The sequence below is a fragment of the Rhinopithecus bieti genome, unplaced genomic scaffold (genome assembly GCF_001698545.2).
Source record: "Rhinopithecus bieti isolate Rb0 unplaced genomic scaffold, ASM169854v2 scaffold_22522, whole genome shotgun sequence".
Classification (NCBI taxonomy): domain Eukaryota; kingdom Metazoa; phylum Chordata; class Mammalia; order Primates; family Cercopithecidae; genus Rhinopithecus; species Rhinopithecus bieti.
Window position 1 is genome coordinate 2,598,148 of NW_016811454.1, and position 20,905 is coordinate 2,619,052.

General features: G+C 37.4%; 1 protein-coding gene across 2 annotated transcripts in view; it reads right to left on the bottom strand.

Moving 5' to 3' along the window:
• The window catches only part of PARD3B (par-3 family cell polarity regulator beta), a 1,116,980-nt gene that overhangs the window by 672,397 nt on the left and 423,678 nt on the right, over nt 1-20,905 (bottom strand). For both annotated transcript variants that reach the window (XM_017893929.1, XM_017893928.1), the window contains exon 3: nt 8,281-8,452. In XM_017893929.1, the coding sequence (XP_017749418.1) occupies nt 8,281-8,452 (172 nt within the window). The remainder of the gene's footprint in view (nt 1-8,280; nt 8,453-20,905) is intronic.

Here is a 20,905-nt window from a genome sequence, read left to right on the forward strand (position 1 = left end):
TTTTTTTTTTTTTTTTTTTTTGCCTGCCCATCTGGGTGGAAAGAAAATTTTAAAAGAAATCACACACACACATTCAGAGAGAAAAAAAAAATCTCAAAGACTAAACGTTACATTTACATTGTCGGTGCAAAAAGGGCTTTACCATATATTAAATTGTTAACAAGATTCCTGAATTGCAAACTGCAAAAGAAAATCAGCATGGTTACTATAAATAATTTATTTAGGTATGATTAGAAATTTGTGAGAAAATGTAATTTATTTTATGGTCCCAAAGATGAAAACGTATAAATAAAAAATCTAAGTCATACCTTCAACAAATTTTTAATACAGATAAGTAATTTAAAGGCATTTTGTAATAGACATGTTAAACCTTATTAGGCTGTGAAAAGCAGTACTTGTATTTAGAGAACAGAGGGCAATTCTGTGTGGCTGCGTTTCAGCTGCCTCAGAGTACCTGAAACAGAAGAGAGTGAGCTGGCAACTGGCTGCAAGGCAGGACGATGGAGGTTTTACTGGTGGGGGCATGGGGAAGAGGTCAGAGGTGCATGGCTTGGCTTTTTTCCTCCCCTTTATTAAAAGGACAAACTGCAAATCATTTTATCAGTGGTCGGGGGAACTACAAGAAGCTGAATATGATAGCAGTGCTGAAAATATTTTCACTACTTAGGGACTAGGCCTCTGCAAACATGGCTTCACTGGACTTACTATTAAAAGCAATCTGCAAAAGAGGCTTAAAAACCCAGGGGTCTAATACCAAGTGAACAGTAGGAAAGGTGACCTTTCATTCCGTTTGTTTATTAGAGGATCTGCAGACTCCGTCTCAGTGTGGGTCCGGCACTGCTAAGAGGCCAAAGGGGAGATGGTGAACTCTGTGTTTTTTTAGAGGTCACATAATCAACTTAGAAAATACAGCTGGAAAAGAACAAAATGAGAGCTTGGCTGTATGTACTATCTTACATTTTGGTTAAAAGGTTACATGTAAATTCCTTTTAATAATTTTCTATTGTATTTGAGTACAACCAACTTAGTACAAATTTAGGTACTAAACTTAGCCATCAGATATAGCACACAAAATTAAAGAGACAAAAGGGTAACTGAAGCAGGTGGGAAAAAAAAGGAAATTGAAATAAGACTAAAATACAAAAGTTAACTGAATATAAAACAAAAAACATGAAAATACAAGTTGTGTTAGGATGGTGGTAATTTTTATTTTTCTGAAGTGTAACACTATATAATTTAATAAATAACATCTCATTTAAATGCATTTATAAAACTATAGCATGTTTTCAAGCAAACCTAATCATTTTATTTTTATAAAATGGTAGGAAGTGATCAACTATGAGGCCTATATATATTCATCTGCAAAAGGAGGTAATGCCAGGCATATTCAAAATTGTATATTTAAAATATTACTCATAGCTTTACTTAATACAAACAAAAATTACTCCTATATGGTAATTACCTTTTCATATTTTTTAGGGGTACTTGTCTTTAGGTATTGACTTTATTCTTTAACTAGTACCACCAGTCCTTTTACAAAGTATTAAGCTAATTTTAAATATTCAATGAATAACCTGCCATTTTCCCACAGAGCTACTTTTTCACTACTCTGAAAACCAAATCTAAAATAAAAATCAAAACAGCCAAGGCGTGGTGGCTCATGCTTTGGGAGGCTGAGGCAGGAGGACTGCTTGAGGCCAGGAGTTCATGATCAGCCTAAGCAACACAGCAAGACCCATTGCTACCAAAAAAAAGAAAGAAAAAATTAAAAAAAGAAAACAGTAGCAAAAGAAGAGTGGTGCTCAAAATGGTTAGTAACACTGTAGCCTCCTTAGTCCTGATTTAGTTATAGTCACACCAGAAAGCAAGCACACACTTTGTTGATTATATGGCTATGACTGATGATCCCCTAGCAAGGTTACCATAGCTAATTATAACATTATTCATTTATGCCTTCATGGGAAAAAAAAATACCAGACTCCCAGAGAAGGAAAAAGAAAAGAAAGAAAAGCTATTCTATAACTGCTAACTTTTGAATAATCAGCCTCAACAGGAAACAAACAGGATGAAACTCAATGATCAAATTGTAACTTACGGATTCATCTAAGCAATTTTAACTCTGGGTAATTTTAACTCTGGGTTTCACAGCCTACAGCAAAGAGCTTCCAACAACAAGGAACCCTCACATGCTTATATGCTTTGTAGTCAGAATTCAAAGGCTTCATCAGAAGCATAACCCGACCCTGAGCTTTAGTTCTGCTATGTGTGTGGTGTGAGTGTGTTTGTCTAGGATCAGATGCCAATACTTAAACTCACATTATGGGCACAGCAGCTACTTACACACGGCAGCCTAATTAAAGGAATAAACTTCCCCTTTCTTTATGTTTTCCTGAAGATCAGTGCCATAAAGGGATTTGGTTTGGTTAAAAATTGAGAAAAATGTTCCCATATGTTTCCTTTATGCAGTAAATTAGTCAAAATCAGATAGAAAATGGTCACAATTTTCATCAGGAATCTATAGCTACACAGTATTTGCTGAACACCACTGCAAATAAAGAGAACTCTATTTTGAAAATAATGATATTATAACAAACACATAATCATAATTTCCATTTCGGTTTTGAAGAAGCACAAACACACATGGAAACAATAAAGCATCTGAGGCACCTTTGAGCTTTCAAGTCTCAAAAACAAGAATCACTTTCAAATAGAAAGTAGCTCATCTTCAAAGTTTAACATACAAGAGGAGAATAAAGCTAATACCACTTCAACTCCAAACTTTAATCAGATTACTTCATATCAAGGTAATCTAGATCACAAGCATGGTAACAGCCAAGTTTAAAGTACTTTTCATCCTGAAACACTACTTAAATTACATTACTAAAATAATTTCATGAAATAAATATTTTCCCATGAAACCTTGAATCCAAATCAGCAAATTTCAATCAAGAAGTACTGAGAAAAATTATCAAAAGATACAAAGTAAAAAACTACTTAGTAATTGAGGCCCTAGGAGGGAAATTGGCCCGGGCATGGAGTTGGATCCAAACTCAGTTTGGTATTAACAAAACACTCATGGAACCGTCATGGCCCACTGGAAAAAGGACAGCTCATTTTATAGATGAGGAAACTGGCCCAGGGAGATATGGTGGTGACACATCAGGGAGTGACCTGGATAGCCTTGGTTTTCAATTTTTACTTCGCTAGAATGTGTCCCAGATTTGTCCTGATTTATTTTTTGTTTGGAAGAATTTGGTTCTGATAGAGATAAGTTACATGACTTACCCTGATCACACAGCTAGATCGAATACTGCAGGGTCTCGAACTAGCTCCATTATCACTGACTCTCAAGGGACAAAGCCTGGGTTGGGCCAACCCTGGGCTATGGCCACAAAAAGCCTCTTAGGGAACAGCAGGTGGCTAGGTACTAATCATGAAGGCAGCGCAGGGACTAGTCAGAGGAAGGGCTGGGAGACTCCTACCCTCCTAAACTTCAAAATAATTTTCCTCACTAATTTGTCTTTTATACAGATGGCCCTATATGTACATATTTAAAAAATCAAAAAGTGTATTAAAATATCCACATTATTTTAAAAAATCCCCATACCTATGGATCCCATTAGAACATTGGTTTTAGTGGAACTTTCCTACACACACAAACACACACACAGACACACAAACACACACACAGACACACAAACACACACACAGACACACAAACACACACACACACATGATGAGACAATAAGATGATGGAAACAAACTCATTTCTGAAACTTACAAGATTTAAAAGACATTTTCTCCACCTCCATTTTCTGGTGTTTGTTCTCTCAGTAGCTTTTGATTTATAGCTATTCATAGTATCTATTTATTAATTTACACTCTACTCAATTCCAAAAAGATGTGAGGTGCTATCACATATAGTACCTAAAATATACGGATAATTGAAATCTATAATTAATTTTTAAAAAGTTATGTCACTGAACAAGCACTGTTCGAGAAGCTGAGAGATCTGGGTTCCAGTTCTAGTTCCTTATTCAACATCAGAGTACACACTGAATTTAAGCTTTTATTTGCTCACTTGTTAAATAATGTTGATTACCTAGACAATTGCTAATTATAAAATTCTGTGGAACTGTGTATTTCTAGGTCAGCATTTCACAAAACTTTTTCTGAGGCATGCATAGGTCTTTTGAGTGGAGGTGAGGTTTTGGGGTAGATAAGCATTGGGATTTTGTTTATTGGTTACTTTATAGACTTCTGCACCCTTTCTTCTATACTAGCATAACCAATCCTATTTGTCCAGAGATGGAGAATGAACAAATTTAAATAGCATCTAGAACTTAAGCGCTCAACAAGTGTTATTTATTAACTAGAATCAAGCATACATTGAAACCCTACTACATGCTCAGAAGAACCATGGGGTTTCACAGAGAAGACTTGGAAAATTCTTGAACTAGATGATTCTTAAGTCCAAATATATCACGTGAATATGATTCCTTCCAATTTTGCCTGGTATTTTGGTTACCACAGCTCATCATTGAAATGAACTCTCAGGCCAGCAATCTCTGTACTATATGGTAACATGCTTTGGCCGATTTCAGAGTCACAGAATCTTAAAGTGTGAAAGTGATTTGCTACTTAGGGCTGAGTCAGGGCTCAGTCATTCAGCATTACATTAGAAAATAAATGATAAGAAATAATTTAGATGAATGAGGTTGGAATTATGTGGTTGCCCACTTGATTTAGAACTCATCTTACAAATGAAAAATATATACCCCATTAGCTTATAGGGTATGAGACTATGAACCCCTTTATGTCGGTAGATGTCTGCTGTTCATCTTTGTAACCCTTGATTGTTAGATGAAGAATTAAGAAATAATACTTATTGTATGCTTAGTGTACTGTTTTAAAAATTTGGACAAGGCTTCATGAACAAGGTCATATTTGAGCTTAAACTTAAAAGGTGCATATGAGTTCACTACATAAGAGACAAAGGAGTAAGCCAGGTAGAGAGAACAGTATCTGCAAAGGCACAGATATCTGAAGGTAGTAAATTTGGAATGGCGAGTGGTTCACAGTGGCTGCAGGTTAAGGTGACTGTGAAAGAGTGGCCAGCAATAAAGGTGGGCAGAGAGGAAGCAGCTATATCATGAAGGGCCTGGGAATACGAATATGCATGTGTAAGTATTACATCCCGGAAGATAAAGAAAGAATGGGAGGGGTCCACCTCTGTATGTATTATATGGAGAAGGTGGTTGTTGGTTTTTAACAGAATATTGTTGATGGTTATCTTGTGTAGGAAAAAAAATATAAAAATACTGAACATTGAGTATCTTTTGATATCAGATACCAGAAAAACATAAATTTTGGGTGCTCAACGTGATGTAACCACAAAAATCTCTTGATTCCTAATATTTGTTGAATTGTGTCTGCTTAATTAAGCAAAGCAACGTGAGCCAATGAAGATTAGATTTGCTATTTTCTTAAGGAAATGGCCTTCAGAGTGAGAAAACCAGTAAAAATTAAGCCCTATTTCTGCTGTACCAGGTTGGGTGAATGAGCTGTGAAAGGTACAATCAGTTCCAATGGCCTACAGGAGCTGACTGGGGAAGGGAGATGAAGGGCGAGAGTTCAATGGCTGGCATGTCACAAGCACCCTGTTAGGAGGAACTGCTGGGGCACAGGTGGTGCAAAACTCCTCTCACTGCCCCTCCCATTCTTCACCTAAGCAGGCTTTCAGGGTAGACCAGACAGCACGGCCAGGTCCCACTTCCAGAAGCGCCATGAATACAGCCTCTACTGCCAACCACATCTCTCCATCTAGAGGTACACAGCCTATGGCCACATCCTGCCCCAGAGCTAACAAGGAAACAGAATGGGTGGAGACCAAAGCTGGCTGTGTTGCTTCCTTCTTTAACTTCTCTATCTGAAAAACCTGACAAATACGTTTTTTCTTTGCTTTTTAAGTTCCAGAAATGCAAAGTACTCAAACTGCTAGAACCATGAAGGTGGGTAAGGAATGATTTTTTTTACATCATTCATCCTTGCCCACATTTCTCCTGCTGATTCAGAGGAACCATCTGCATCAGCTTGCTAACGAGTTTGGATATGGTTCTCAGGGTGATGGGAAGCCAGTGAAGGTCGTTAAGCAGGGGAGTTATATTATATAATCAGATTTGTGATTTAGAAAGGCAGCTCTGGCAACAGCAGGGACTGGAGAAAGCAGACACTGTAAAGAAAGAGGTCAGTCTGAGGCCTCTGCAATAGTCTAATTGATGGCAAAGCTCTGGCCTGCTGTGGTGGCTGTGGACGAGGAAGCTGAAGAGCTGACAGAGTTGGGGAGGTAGAAGGAAACGGTGGAACTGGAGGTGATGCCAAGGTTTCAGGCCAAATGGTTGGAAGGCAATGTTTCCCACCTAAAAGTGAGGTAGTCTCATCATTTAATCTGGTACTAAGTGAAATGAGATTGTAGACCAAGGAGTTTAGTATTTTCAGGATTTTGGCATATATTCTCAAAGTAAACCCCAAAACAGTTATATTAGTTGGCCGTTTTAGGAACTGCATATCAGAGGCAGCACAGCAAAATGGTTCCTCATACTGCAGCCAGCAAGAGTTCAAATTCTGGCTCTGCCAACTAATAGCTTTGTGATTTTTGCTGAGTTACTAAACTTCTCTGTGCCTATTCCTCAACTCTAAAAAGATAAAAATAATAAAAGCTAAGTATGACGAGGCTTAAATTAGTTACTATGAGTAAGGGATTTAGATGGTGTGTACTCATGTAATAAATATTGTTTTCTCTGACTTATCAAAAATCATTATGGAAGAAGTAAAACGTCCATTTCAAAGAAGTGGAATCTCAGCTGATTTTTTTTTCTTGCGTTCAATATTATGTTGTTCCAATATTACAACAAAAAAGCTGAAGAAAACAAACTTTTTTACCTGAGAACACTCATAACAGAGAGGTTAAAACAAATTCTCCGGCACAGAAGTACTCTGAGGTTCAGTCATTTGAAGACCACAGTGCTTGCTTATAAATAGAATATTAAAACAAGGAAGAGCAATTTTCTTCTTTCGTCTTCCCTTATTGCCTAATTTTCCTCTCATGCCATTTGCATAATGGATAAAAAGGCACCATTATGCAAATGAATGATGGGGCTGTAAGGTTGCTGAAGCCACAAGGCTGGCTTTAGATGAAGAGAAGCTGCCACAAAGCCCTCCAGCAGCCACGTTCCAGCAGACTGCTTCACTAGCTTGGTTCCAAAAGATAGAGGAAAACCCACGAAGACCATAGGTCATTAATTTCCATTTGGTTTATTTTAAAAGGGCCACTACAGATACTTTTCTGAAGATCAGTACAAAATATGGATTGTCAGCATTAGAGTATGTAAGTTTAACTTTACAGTATATATTTTAAATGGGAAAATGAGTACTATGTACAAATCTAACCATTTAAAGCATATGTTTTGCTTTAAAAGAAGAAGCTGACCTTTGCAATGTGGAATAAGCCTCTGTTCTTCTAGCGTGAGAATTCCCTCATAACAGGTGCTCTAAGCAGTCTCCAAATGTTGCACAAATATTCCACAGGCATAAAAAGTTGTTTGAAATACCAAGATATTAGTGGATTTTCAAAAACTTCATGCTGTTAAATTGAGCTAAATTTATCTTTAGAAGGTATCACCAAAACAGACATGTTATTTCTCTTGGAGTTGTAAACTGATTGAAACTTTAGAATAATATTTACTTTCTCATTCTACAAATACAATGAACAATAATTCTAAGCAAAATTACTGGATGAATTGTCTTGTCTGAATAAATCATCAGAAAAGAATTTCAAAACTAACTTCAAAACATTCCCCCCAGATTCTTAGATTATAGCCTAGGGAGAAAAAGACCGAGGCTAAGGAAATAAAGTGACCTTTATTTCTAGCATGGATTCTTTGACAAACCTTGGCTTTTCCCAAATCACTTTTTTCAGGAACTTTTAAAAAAAGTTCTACTCATATGATACAGGCACACTTCAACATTTAGCATCTGACTCCCCCGTGTTACTTCAAGGGCATACAATGCTGATTCACCTTCAGTTCAAGAAAAAGCTGCATCCACTTACTTAAGCAACAGTGGCTGCAAAGGGCTATGTAGAAAAATAGTTTAAAGAAAAGATAAACCATAATGTAAAGATATTAACAGGATAAAAGTCACAAAGAAGAAACAACACCTAATCAACAAGATGATGAATCTTCAATCAGGTGAAAAGAATACCATAAACATTACACATACCTAGTTTTAGAGCAGAAGGGGTTACTTCAATCTCCCCACCAACTGGTTTAAATGCAGCCAGTTGGGAAGCCACTTCTGTCTCAAAAGCATCTGGGCTCTGCCGTTCTGCAGGGTTTCCACTGGGGCTCTCAATCTTGTGGAGTGGTTCTTGTTCTTCAAACACAGCAATCAGCTACAAACAAATCCAACAACACTAATTAGTTTGTAGGACATGCATACCACACGGACACTATCTAGCTGAATGAGATCTTTATTTGGTTTCAAAGAAAATCGCCTCATCAAACTTAAAACGTTAATGTTACTATACCACAACTCTTAATTTTTCAATAATATTATGTCTATAAGCACTATGGTCAAGAAATAATACTGGTTTATTCATTTGTTTATTTTGTCTATTACTGAAAAAGAGAACCAATTTTGGCTCACTCTCTTAAAGGAATGAAATGGCTGCTTCCCCTTCCCACTACCCCACCTTCCCTAATATGCCTAAAAGGACTTCATTGTCTCTTTATTAAAGAGTGCTTCCAAAAACCAAAGTTGAACATGCGTTGAACTTTGCATATTCAATTTGTGCTTATCTTGCATAAATAGGTATCCCATTTTTGTGCATGTCTTTAATTTTGTTCTTTTCCTTCATGATTGACTCCGTGTTGACTGGTTTAAGTCCAATGGAATGCTAAGTCCAATACAACTCAACATCATTACTTTTAATCTAATTATATGTCAATTTTATTTTATGTGAGAAGTATGCTTTTCACCGTTAATATAAAAACTCTTACCTGTCCATTTCCAAGTCATTTTTTTCATTAAAATAAGGGCAAGATACCTTTAAAAATTCAAGTAATCACACAGACACTACTGTATAGGCAGTGAGGACAGCTCTGCTGAAACTGCACTTGTGGCCAACAGACAGCACCAACATTCAGAAACTTCATGGGTTTCTCATCAGCTGATGTAGAGAAGTCCAAATGTGACTACACGAGGCAGCTCAAAGATGCTACTGTCATTCCAAAAAGTGCAATGTGTGTAAATGTAAAAACCGGTTGTACATCTTTAGATATTTTCTGTTCATTAAGTAAAACAAACCTACTTATGATTCAAGCATTTATTCAGGAAAGACACTCAAAGCCCCATTCATAGGGGAACCCTGTTGGCAATAGTATTAATAACAGAAGTGCAGGGTTAACCAATCAAAACATCAAAAATTTCAAGTTCGGTCTTTCAAAAGAAATGAATACAATTAGGGATATGCAAATTGGCCATTCAAAAATAATTTTCATAATTGACTACTCATTTCCAGTATGGAGACTTCTTTAATTGGAAAATCCAACAATCCTCTTGCCACAGAAAAGAAATGCTACTCCCAAGGCATTATTTTTAATTCTTGAAATTAAGCACATGCATTTTCTATTTGTAACTGGCAACACTGATGAACTTATTTGAGATAAGACTTAAATAGATTAATAATGAAAGATTATTCTAGTATAAAAAGAATCAGTAGAACTATATCTTTCTCATCATCCAGCCAGAATGAGTTTAACACTTTAAATCTTGAGAAGGAAAATGAAATCAGTTTTTTAATGTGGTGGATGTGTGATTTTCATCACTATTTCTGTTATATAATAACTTCAATTTTGTGTGTATTCATGAATTCTGACATATATTAGTAATGTTCATTTTAACATTTAACATACCTATCAACTAGGCAATGGCATATCATTTTGGTACTATGAACAGTTTAGTGTAAGTTAAGAGTTTTATCTTACTCTTCTTTCATATGACATCCTTAACTCAGTATAACCCTCATGTGCCTTAAATATTGGAAAAACGAGAAAAAATAGAACATCAACTAGAAGTATAATACAAAACTAAAAGTGATAACTCATAAAATAATTATTTTTTTCTTAAGATACTTTACTGTTTTCCACACATTTTATCCACACAAGTATACAGTGTATTCAGGAAGAATATTATACCCATTTATCAAATGGTAGAACAGAGTAGCTCCAAAATTTTGTTTCCCAAGGTCACTGACTAAATGGTAGCTGGTAGTAGAATCTAGTCTTTTTAATTTTCAATCCAGAGAAAGTATTTTGCTCTACTGTAGCTGTTTTCCAAAAAGAAAACTGTAAAAAGAGAGGCTACACTGAAGAATGTCTGTAATTTGTCCATAAGGGTGTTATGCCCTAAAGAATGTGCACTCCACTCTTTGGAGGCACAGGCAATACATCACTTTTCTTGAAGATTATAATAGTAAGACCTGATGCTCCCCAAATCTCATAAGCTCTGATTAAAATCATTGCTTAGATTGTTTCCCAGTTAGCACCTAGTTATCCTGAATGGATGAAAAAGTCTCTACTCCTGGAAGAAGAGGACCAGCTGCTGATCTGTCACAGCTCTCATGGTTGCTTGCTGAACAGACTCTGCGTCTAGTGTTCATCTCAACATCTACAATATACACAGACTTACGCTTGTTTCAACATTGATAATTGGTTTGAATCATACGTTGCAGGTCCTTGTTAAACAGATTACTTCAGTCATCTGAACACCTACATTCCTGGGTAGCAGACTCCTCAGAAGACAGTGTTACAGAGACTCGTTAATTAACATAAACCACTCTTCTAGTCCCTCAACAGAAGGCATGCTGGTTTTTAAAGAATCCTGTGCGTGGAAATGGCCTTCCCTCCTTGCCTTTAAACCCATTCAAAGTTATCTTTCCCACAGAGATGCATTGAACATGAAAGAGGAAATTCTATTTAAAAAGCTTTTGTGTTAAGGTTTCGCTTAGAGTAAACTTGTATGGCATGTGGGAGAACTTTCCCTGACACCTCAGGGGCTGCAGTAACCCACACCCTACACAAAATGCAAACCGGCAACGTTGGATTGGATGATTGCTCCTCTGCTGCCTTCTCTCTCCTTCTGATCTGCCCTCCAGTCTCCTTCTATGATGCCAGTGTCCTTGTGCCACCTACTGCAGTGCTGGCATTTCCAGGAGACTCCATAATCCAAAATGATCTGTTCACACAATCTTTACTTCCAGTCAAAACTCCTGTTCCCGCAAGACCTCTGTCAGTATTTAAGCATCTAATCCCCAGATAGACACAGGAAGGTCAGTCTACGAATATGCTACAAGTTCTCCCACCAAACCAATGACCTTCTCAGGATCCACTTACCACAGGTCCCATCCCATTTTTTGCCTCCCCTCTGAAGCAAAAATTTGAAAGAGCTGTCTACACAGCAGTTTCCAATATCTCTCCTCCCATTCTTTAATGAAGCCACTCTAGTCAGGCTCTCACCCCTCAACTCCACTGAAACTGCTCTTATCAAGATCAAAAACAGTCTCTAGATTCCTAAATCTCAAGGTGCTTCTCTGGCTTTACTTCAGGACACAGGTGATCACTGCCTTCTCAAAGTACTTTCTGCACTTGGATTCCAGGGTACCAGTCTCTTGGTTTACCCTTATTTCTCTGGGCCCTCCATCAAGTTTTCTTTTGGTTTTTCTTCTTCATCTTCTGGATTTGGTCTCCAAAAATGTTGAAGAGCATATGTCTAAATTTGTTTAGTGATATCATCTGTTTCACGGGTTAATATAACTCTATAGGCTGATAAATTCAAAATTTTAAGTGGTGCAACCCAGCCCTTCTGTAACTCCAGGCTCATTTCCTAATCTAACAAGTCAAAAATGGAAAAAGTGACCTTCCAAAGCTCTTTCCACAGTTCTTTACATCCCAATTAATGGTAATTCATCTTTCTAAGTTGCTCAGGTCAAACACCTTGTAGCAATCCTTCAACTCTCTCTCCCTCCCCTCTCCCTCTGTCTCTCATACACTATTTGACCACTTCTCAGGACCTCCACTGTCACCAATTTGGACCCAGCTACTATATGTTTCTTAACAGCCTCCTGACTAGTCCCCTTGTTTCTACCCACTGCCTCTTCCCCCTGCGCGCAACACAGCAGCCAGACTGACCTTGCTAGCACGAATTGGATCACGTGTCTCCTCTGAGGAGACTCCTGTAATACTTACCCACCTCACCTGAAGAAAAGCCTAAGTCTCTGCAATGGCTCATATGGTCTCTTGCTCTTATTTCTGACCACATGTTCTGCCGATCCCACCCCTTGTTTTCAGTACTGCATCCAGCTGCACTATTGTCTTTACACCCGCCTCAGGGTCTTTGCATTTTCTGTTCTCTCTGCCACAAACAGTCTTCCACCAGACACGGGCAAGGCTTGTTCCTCGATCTTTCAGATCTTTAATCAAATGCCAGGCTTTCTGTGGCTACATTAAATTGCAGCATCTTCATTACTCCCTGTATTCCCCTCCTTTGTTTTACTTTACATCATGTGTATCATCCTGTCAGCGCCATGGCTCTTCTTATTTTATCGCCTGTCTCCGCACCTCACTAGAATGTAAGCTCCATGAGAACCCTGAGTTTGTTACTGATTGTGTATCTCCACTGGCTCGAAGAGTGAATATGCCATCATAGGTGCTTGATATATATATGCTGAAAAAAATCAGTGAAATATGAGGCAAAACAGATACTAAAATCTAATATAGCCACAAAAGATACCTAGATTTTTCATGTGTTTATAGGACATTCAATTTTTGAAATTAAATGAATGTGTATAAATGATTCATATTTAATCTTAAGATGCTCAAGGTATCATCATCATCATCATTGTTGGTTTGGCTTTAGAAATTATGGCAGATAAATTCCTCCTTTTTTATTCAACACTGGGGGAAATGGCTTCTGCCCCATCATACTCCAAAAATGGAGATTATCTATCTTCTCTTTCCTTTTCAGGCTCACTTTCAAAAGGGGGAGTCAGCCCATTTGGTGACTGGATGAAGCACGACGCAGGCTGAATGGAGAGGTGGTGGGGTTCACAATCTGTCCCAGGCACTGCCTCACCCAGCTATCTGCCAATACACCACTTTGATTTATCTGTTGTGAAGCTTTTTAAAAGTGTCCCTTAAAGTAGCTTAAGGACAAATGTGAATAAAACTCCAGAGCAAGTGGAGACGCAGCCTGAAGAGATGTGTCATAAGCTCAACACTGAAGTGTTCAACTTTATTTTCAAAGTCATGAAAATTTCACATTGTAGACCCTACCAGCTTTCTGTACTTCTTTTCAATATGAAAAGATTGTATGATTAAGGCATCAGGAAAGTGAGATGTTTATCTCATGATTTACCCCTGTTTGAGAGAAAGAGGTTTAGTGTCTTTCTCAGGAACACATCTACCTTCTAAACAGGATTTAGGAAAACACATGGAAATAAATAAATTAACATGGTATGTGTGAATTATTTTCAATAACTAGATATTAATTGCCAAGGCTGACTGGTGTTCCCAATTCAAAGATTAGGCGCTAGCTTTGTTAAGGGTATGCATTCACCCCTGCGTTACCCACGGGTGATCTGAAAGGAACATCTGAAACTAGGATTCTCCTAGAAAAAAAGTGATATCCATAAACCTTATTTTAGAAAATCATTCCATATTTTTCTCATTCCTTTACCTTGTAAAGGTAAAAAGAATAGAAAAATCAACAAGAACAACAAAGAAACACTTTTACACTGTTGGTGGGAATGTAAATTAGTTCAGCCATTGTGGAAGACAATGTGCAATCTCAGGATCTACAGAACTCAGAAATAACACATTTGACCAGCAATGCCATTACTGGGTATATATTCCTACAGGCATATTAAATCATCTCTTCATATAAACGCACACAGCAACACACATGTTTATCGCAGCCTATTACAATAGCCAAGACTTGGACCAACCAAAGCGCATCAATGATAGACTGGATACAACACAAAAGAAAATCGTGGCACATACACACCATGAATACTCATGCCACCATAAAGAGAATGAGTTCATGCTCCTTTGCAGGAAACATGGAGAAACGCTGGAAACCATCATCCCTCGGCAAACGTTAACACAGGAACAGAAAACCAAACACCCGCATGTTCTCACTCGTAAGTGGGAGCTGAACAACGAGAACACATGGACACAAGGAGGGGAACATCATACACTACACCGGGGCCTGTCAGGGGGTGGGGAGAAAGGGGAGGGAGGGCATCAGGACAAATACCAAATGCACATGGAGCTAAAAGCCTAGATGATGGGTTGATAGGTGTAGCAAACCACCATGGCACATGTATACCTATGTAACAAACCTGCATGTTCTGCACATGTATCCCAGAACTTAAAGTAAAATTTAAAAAAAATTTAAAAAGAACTTTGGATAATTTACAACATCCATGACCCATAATAACAGATCTGATCAAAAGAGCCATGTACTCAGCTATTTCACTCTATCAGTATCCCTTCCAGGACTCAGATCTGTTTTTATTCTAAAACACTAAGGTTATTATAATCAGTATCACTAGTAAAGGTGTGTGTGAACATGTGAGTATTTTAGGGAGTGAGAAGGAATGGGGTAGAATGCTAACTTCCCTTGATATATCCCTAACATGCCCAAATGCTGAGCATAGAGGCTGGCACACAATGAAAGGTTAAATTTAATTTCTTTTCCTACCATAGCTATCATTCTCTGTCTTCCAGACTGAGTCCCACTTGACTTGTTTATCCCTATCCTGCTTTTACTTTGTTGTTTCTCTTTAATCTCTTCATCACAGGACTGACAGAGGAACACAAAAAGTACCAAGATCAAACACAACCAATAGGTAATTTCTGCTTTTCTTTTATTCTTGTTCTTCATCATACAAGAACACACAACCCTTAGACAATACAGTACTGTATCACTCTTCTGCCTAGCAGTACACGGTTTGTGCTGTCTGGTCTTTGCCGACCATAACTTGAAGCAATATACCAATGCCTTCAGCTTCTATGCCGACAAGTAAATATTTTAACAATAAATGCCATGAAGAACATTTATTGCAGAGTCTCTCAATATTCATGGTGTGGTTTATTCTGTTGCCAACCTGTAGCATTCTGTCATTTTTATAGCCTGAATTTTTATAATCTGATGCTATTATCTTTTGCCTATGTAGAAAATAAAAAAGAATCATCCAAATGCTACAGAGTACAATAAACTGTATTTATAATGGCATTTTTATTCGTGATTACACTGAGAAATATGTGGCTCTATTTTAATTACATGTCAAGTGAACTAATGTACTACTAAGAAAGGCTTATTTGCCACATTGAGTTCTTTGGGTTAAACTGTTGAACTAAACAATGTATTGATATTTTTTACTGTTTCCTACATATTCCATGTTACCAACTACCAAGTTAAATTAAAAGACAAAAAAAAAAAAAAAACCCAGTATCCTATAAAATAAAATTGGAATCATTTGTCTCAAATCTTAATAAACACAATGAAATCTAAGTAAGACTGAGAAATTACAACAATTTCACAAGTAGAGTAAAACACATTATCACCTTTGGGAAGGGAGTGAAATGGCAGAATTTCATTTAAATGTATGCATCTGCTTGTAACTAAATAACAATTGGCTATGTGAGCTGATTTTTATGCCACTTTAAACAAAGGTTTCAAAGTATGGTCTCTTCCTTCATAGGATTTTGACAGCTCGCTGAAAGCATTTAATCCAGATTTTAAAAATTAGCAGGCCCACATTAGCATCTTCATCAGATGCAAGCATCAGCTCTAGCATCATCAAAGCAGGGACATAACAGCTCTGATTCTCAGAAAGTTCAACTGACAGTCAGTAAATGAGATAAACTTATTTTCATTTCCTCCCCAAACTGAAAATCCATAACCAGAACCTTTATAAACTTTACAGCTTTAAACATTATTCTGAAGAAAATAACATGATTTATTCAACTGTACTGAAAACCCTATTTATCCTGATCACTTTTTAAAGATGCATCTGCTTGAATTGTCCCATAATAACAAAAATACGCCCTATTAAATAACCACCCATATTTCAGTCAAATATACATCTACTTCTTTTAAATTACGTAGTATGTTCCTAAAGAAGCCAGATACACATTAAACCCATCTTATATTGAATCACATTTTCTTCTCTGACTTGAATTAAAATTTCAAAGATGATATGTTATCCCTTGACAAGTTGAAGAAAGTTTTGAATTTGTGTCTGCTGTATTATTTACTTTCTTTAGGGACAATCACTCACTATTCATTAAACAACATTCACAACTCACATCTAATATACAAAGGGGAGGCCTGAGAAGCCCTTGTCTCTGTGCCCTTCACCATCTCTAGCAGTGGTAGGGCAAAGGGTGCCATGGAAGAGGTCAAGTGGCATCCATAAAGCCCTTCTCCGAGAGATATCTAGAGATTAACTATGGTAAAAGCAAGTCAGAACAAAGCAGGGAGAAGTTTCAAGCATCACAGAATAACATGAATGCTAGAAAGTTTAAAAACTCAATATACCTGCCTTGTCAATAACCTTCTTGCTTCCCAAGAATTGCACATAATTAAAAAAAAAAAAAAAACAGACACATGCAAAGGTGGAAGATAACATACTTGAGTTAAACTGTCTGGAAAATTCTCAAAGATGATCCCAATTTACTAGGTGGCCTCACGTGCCATTTCCCCAATGTATCACTAGCTACATAGACTAATTCTTTCCAATCTCTAGGGCTTTGAAAATCTTGGGAGGAAATGAAGACACAAGACAAGCTGGGATATTTAAAATGCATGGACACACATACACACACTAACACACACATACACTCACACACAAGTAGTTTTTCTTCAAGTTAATCTTAACTAAATTACATACATCTTACCTACATTTTTTAAACAATATTCTATTTGAAGCAAGTATATCCAACACTAGAAGACATAAAATAGTATATGGAAAATATTTCTAAATTATAAAGCACTACATACATTTACAATACTGTAACATCCATATTCAATATTATTTAACTAGCTCCATTTCATTTTCCCTCCTTCCCTACAACTTCTACTCTCTAACCAAACCAAAGGTAGAATCATCTCAGAAATATACTCTTTGGCAATCTCTCAGTCGAAGCGTAATGCTGCCACCGCCATCCACAGGTATGTCAATAAATCCTTGAAGGCAATAACTTATTGGAACCTAAGGCTGGTTTATTTCTGCAAAGATCATTCTCCAACAATTAAATAAGCCCAAGGAGCATGGCAAGGGCCTGGGTGTGCTTCTGACTTCCAATCTGGCCCCCTGACATTTAACCATAACACTATTGCCAAAGTGGTCTTTCCAGCATACAGATCTGGGTGTGGTCTTGGCCCAGCTTCAAGTTCTTCATCATACATTGTCAAGACTTTCGAAATAAAGTTTAAGTCTGCCATAATTATCTGCACCAGGCTCTCCAGTATCCCACAGTGCTACGTCCACGACTGTATCATCACCTGTCACATAGCATGAAGGTCTTTGGTATACTTGTCCCTACCTATATGTCAACAGTAAGCACTTGAAACTATGGGTCACATCATTAAAAATATTTCTCAAATACTTATATAGCCCTTACTATGTGCTAGGCACTGTATTAAGTGCTGAAATGTATTATTTTGTTTCATACGCATAAGAAATCCTATGATAAATCCACTGTTATTCCCATTTTACAGATGAAAAAACTGAAGTACAACTGACTTTATATTCCAAGCTCCAAGTACGTTACTTGGCACATGGGAAAAAATTGCTTAGGTAAATGAACGATCTACATTTTCTGCTATATCCAAGCAGGAGAACAAAGCCTGTGTCATATGGATATCTTCACTTTGGTGTGAACACCATCTCCCTACTCCTGACTTTTCCATCCTGTTAGGGATAAAGGTCATCTTCATGCCACATACATTCCTATGCACAGCAAAATAGCTTCTGTCCATCTGTGAGGTTCAATGTAAAATTGCATTTAACAATTGCCACATCCATCTAAAATCTACTAATATTATGATTCCAACCTTGTCTCCTGGTGGACTACATATACGTATTTGATTTTCTTCCAGAGGAATTATTTGGAAATTGTAAAACAAATTTGTGCATTAACATACCTAGTTTTGAAACAAACACAACTGTACAGTGTTCTCCATGATGACTGACTGTTAGAAGAACGCTGCTTATTTGTACTAATGACTGCAATCCAGGGTGTATTGCTTAATTTTGTGGATTAATGAGTAAGCAATCAAATGTGATTTTAAGTCATGAATATAACAAACATACTATTCATTTATTTTGACAAGTATTTTAATTTATGAAACTTGGCTACAAATAGAGCAGACTATTTTGTAAAAGAACCTTTCTGCTTTTAAGACAACTCAACAGCTCTCAGATAATAAACCTCTGCAGAGAATGGTGACAAAGCCACCACCTTCTAAAGACAGATCAAGAACTGACAGGTTGATAGAAAAAAAAAATCTTACTATATCATTAAACATTTCAAAGAGATGGATTTTGCATATACTTGAGCTGTATGAATATCTTTAGGGTTTGCAAACCACACTGAATGTTCTGACTAAACTAGGTCAGTGCCGGTCAGAGTAGATGCAATGGGCATAATTGTCCCCTGGCCTGCCACCTTGATAGCCTATTACACAAGTTTTGGCAGCTTCATATGTCCTGGGGTGGCCTCATATTCCAGGCCAGAGATCCCCCAAGGTCAGGTAAGGTAGCAAGTGGACTGCAAATATGGAGAAGGTCACAACCCCCTGAAAATTAGCTGGTGATTAATTGGTACTACATTTCACCAGACTGGTTAGGGAACTGACTCTTTAGCATGAACACATTTAGCAAATTGGCCTACGCTCCCGCTGATTGACCTCATGACAGGTCCAATGATGTTCTACCTTCTCCAGCATTTCATGACAGCTGAGCAACTGGTGGAGACTACAGAAAGGTCAGCATACAGCCTGATTGAAGGATGAGGAAGCACTTCCCTTAAATATTCCATTTAGACTCCCCTGTCATGGATGACAAGGCTTCAAAGCCGATATTTAAAAAAATTAACACTGCAACTGCAGGTAGGTTTAGCTGCTGAACTCCTTCTGTCTGAGTGGAAGTGCTAACCTTTTCCTTTAGCTTTTAATTGCTCTATATCTCCTTAACTAGTGATAATATGGCCAACCCTGATGGGATAGGTGTTGACTTTGGGAGCATCTAAATGACAAGATTTATAATTATGATTGTGGGTGTATTAAACCAACATAGAATGATGCCCCGCTAATTGGGGTCTGAAGACAAGAAAGCTGGGGTCCTTGCTCCTTCCTCTCTGTTATAAGTGGTGTGGTACCTCTTTTCTAGAAATAGTTGACATTCTGGGTCTTGTCTCTAATTGTAGACAGTCTTTGTGAGTTAGTTTTAAATTTATAAATTTAACACAAAAGGCCTTCCAAAAGCACCTAAAATATGAGCACATAAAACTATGACTTGTTTCTAAATCCAAAATTGAAATACATTGAGCATACTTATGGCAAATAATGGAACACAAGTGTTGAAATTAGGACTGGACCCAAAAATCCAGGTTGCTGTGACCATTGGCAATACTGGGTTTCCAAGGTCAGTCCTCAACCTAATACTCCCAGACCTAACGGCCACTTTTGTACTTTACTACTTTTGGTGTTTATGGTTTCTAAGCAAAAAGAAAAGTGTAGGGGCAAGATGTGAGGATTATAAACTCCCCCAGATCCCCCCAGCAAATTGTGTCTGTAGTGTGTCTGTGTGTTAGAGAGAGGAAAAAATGAACAAAACTTCAAAAGGATTAAACTTTGGTGCTTTCCCTCTAGTCTTCTTTCTCTCTTTCTCTCTCTCTCTCTCTCTCTGTGTATGTTAACAAATATATGTCAATTCACAATGCACAACACACAATTTTGTTTCTGATATTTTCAGTTACTATTTTTCTTAAGAGCAACTTTCTCTAATTGTAATCCGTAAAGACAAAGAAAATTCATATGGTTGAATAATATTTCATAGTATATTCAGCCATCTGGTAAATAGTGTAGCATTCTCCCGTTCCACACATACGAAAGTATAGGCTGTCTTTGCATAGTCCTAATACTAAGTGTTATTTCTAATCATTACTAATTTTGCATATAAAATTATATCCTGTTTAAACTTCAATTATTACTAGTGATATTGACACACACTCTCTCTCTCTCCATACGTTTTGTTTTTTTTTCAGACTCAGTCTCACACTGTCGCCCAGGCTAGAGTGCAGTGGCCGGCTCACTGCAAGCTCCACCTCCCGGGTTCATGCCATTCTCCTGCCTCAGCCTCCCAAGTAACTGGGACTACAGGCGCCCGCCACCACGACCGTGCTAATTTTTTGTATTTTTAGTAGAGATAGGGTTTCACCGTGTTAACCAGGATGGTCTCGATCTCCTGACCTCGTGATCCGCCTGCCTCGGCCTCCCAAAGTGCTGGGATTACAGGCGTGAACCACCGCGCCCGGCCATGATACTGACAATATTTTTATGAGCTATTTTTACTTCTCCAGTAAAGTGTCTGTTCATACTCTGCCCTTCTTTTCACTTTGTTTTAGTGTTTCTTATTAACATGTATAAGTACATATAAGATTTTATTTTAAATATATTGAAGTTGTCTTATTCTTGCAAATTTATTTTTTGCCTGTTTACCTTTCAATTTTGTTTACGATGTAAAATTTTTCATTACATGGTATTCCATTCACTTAAA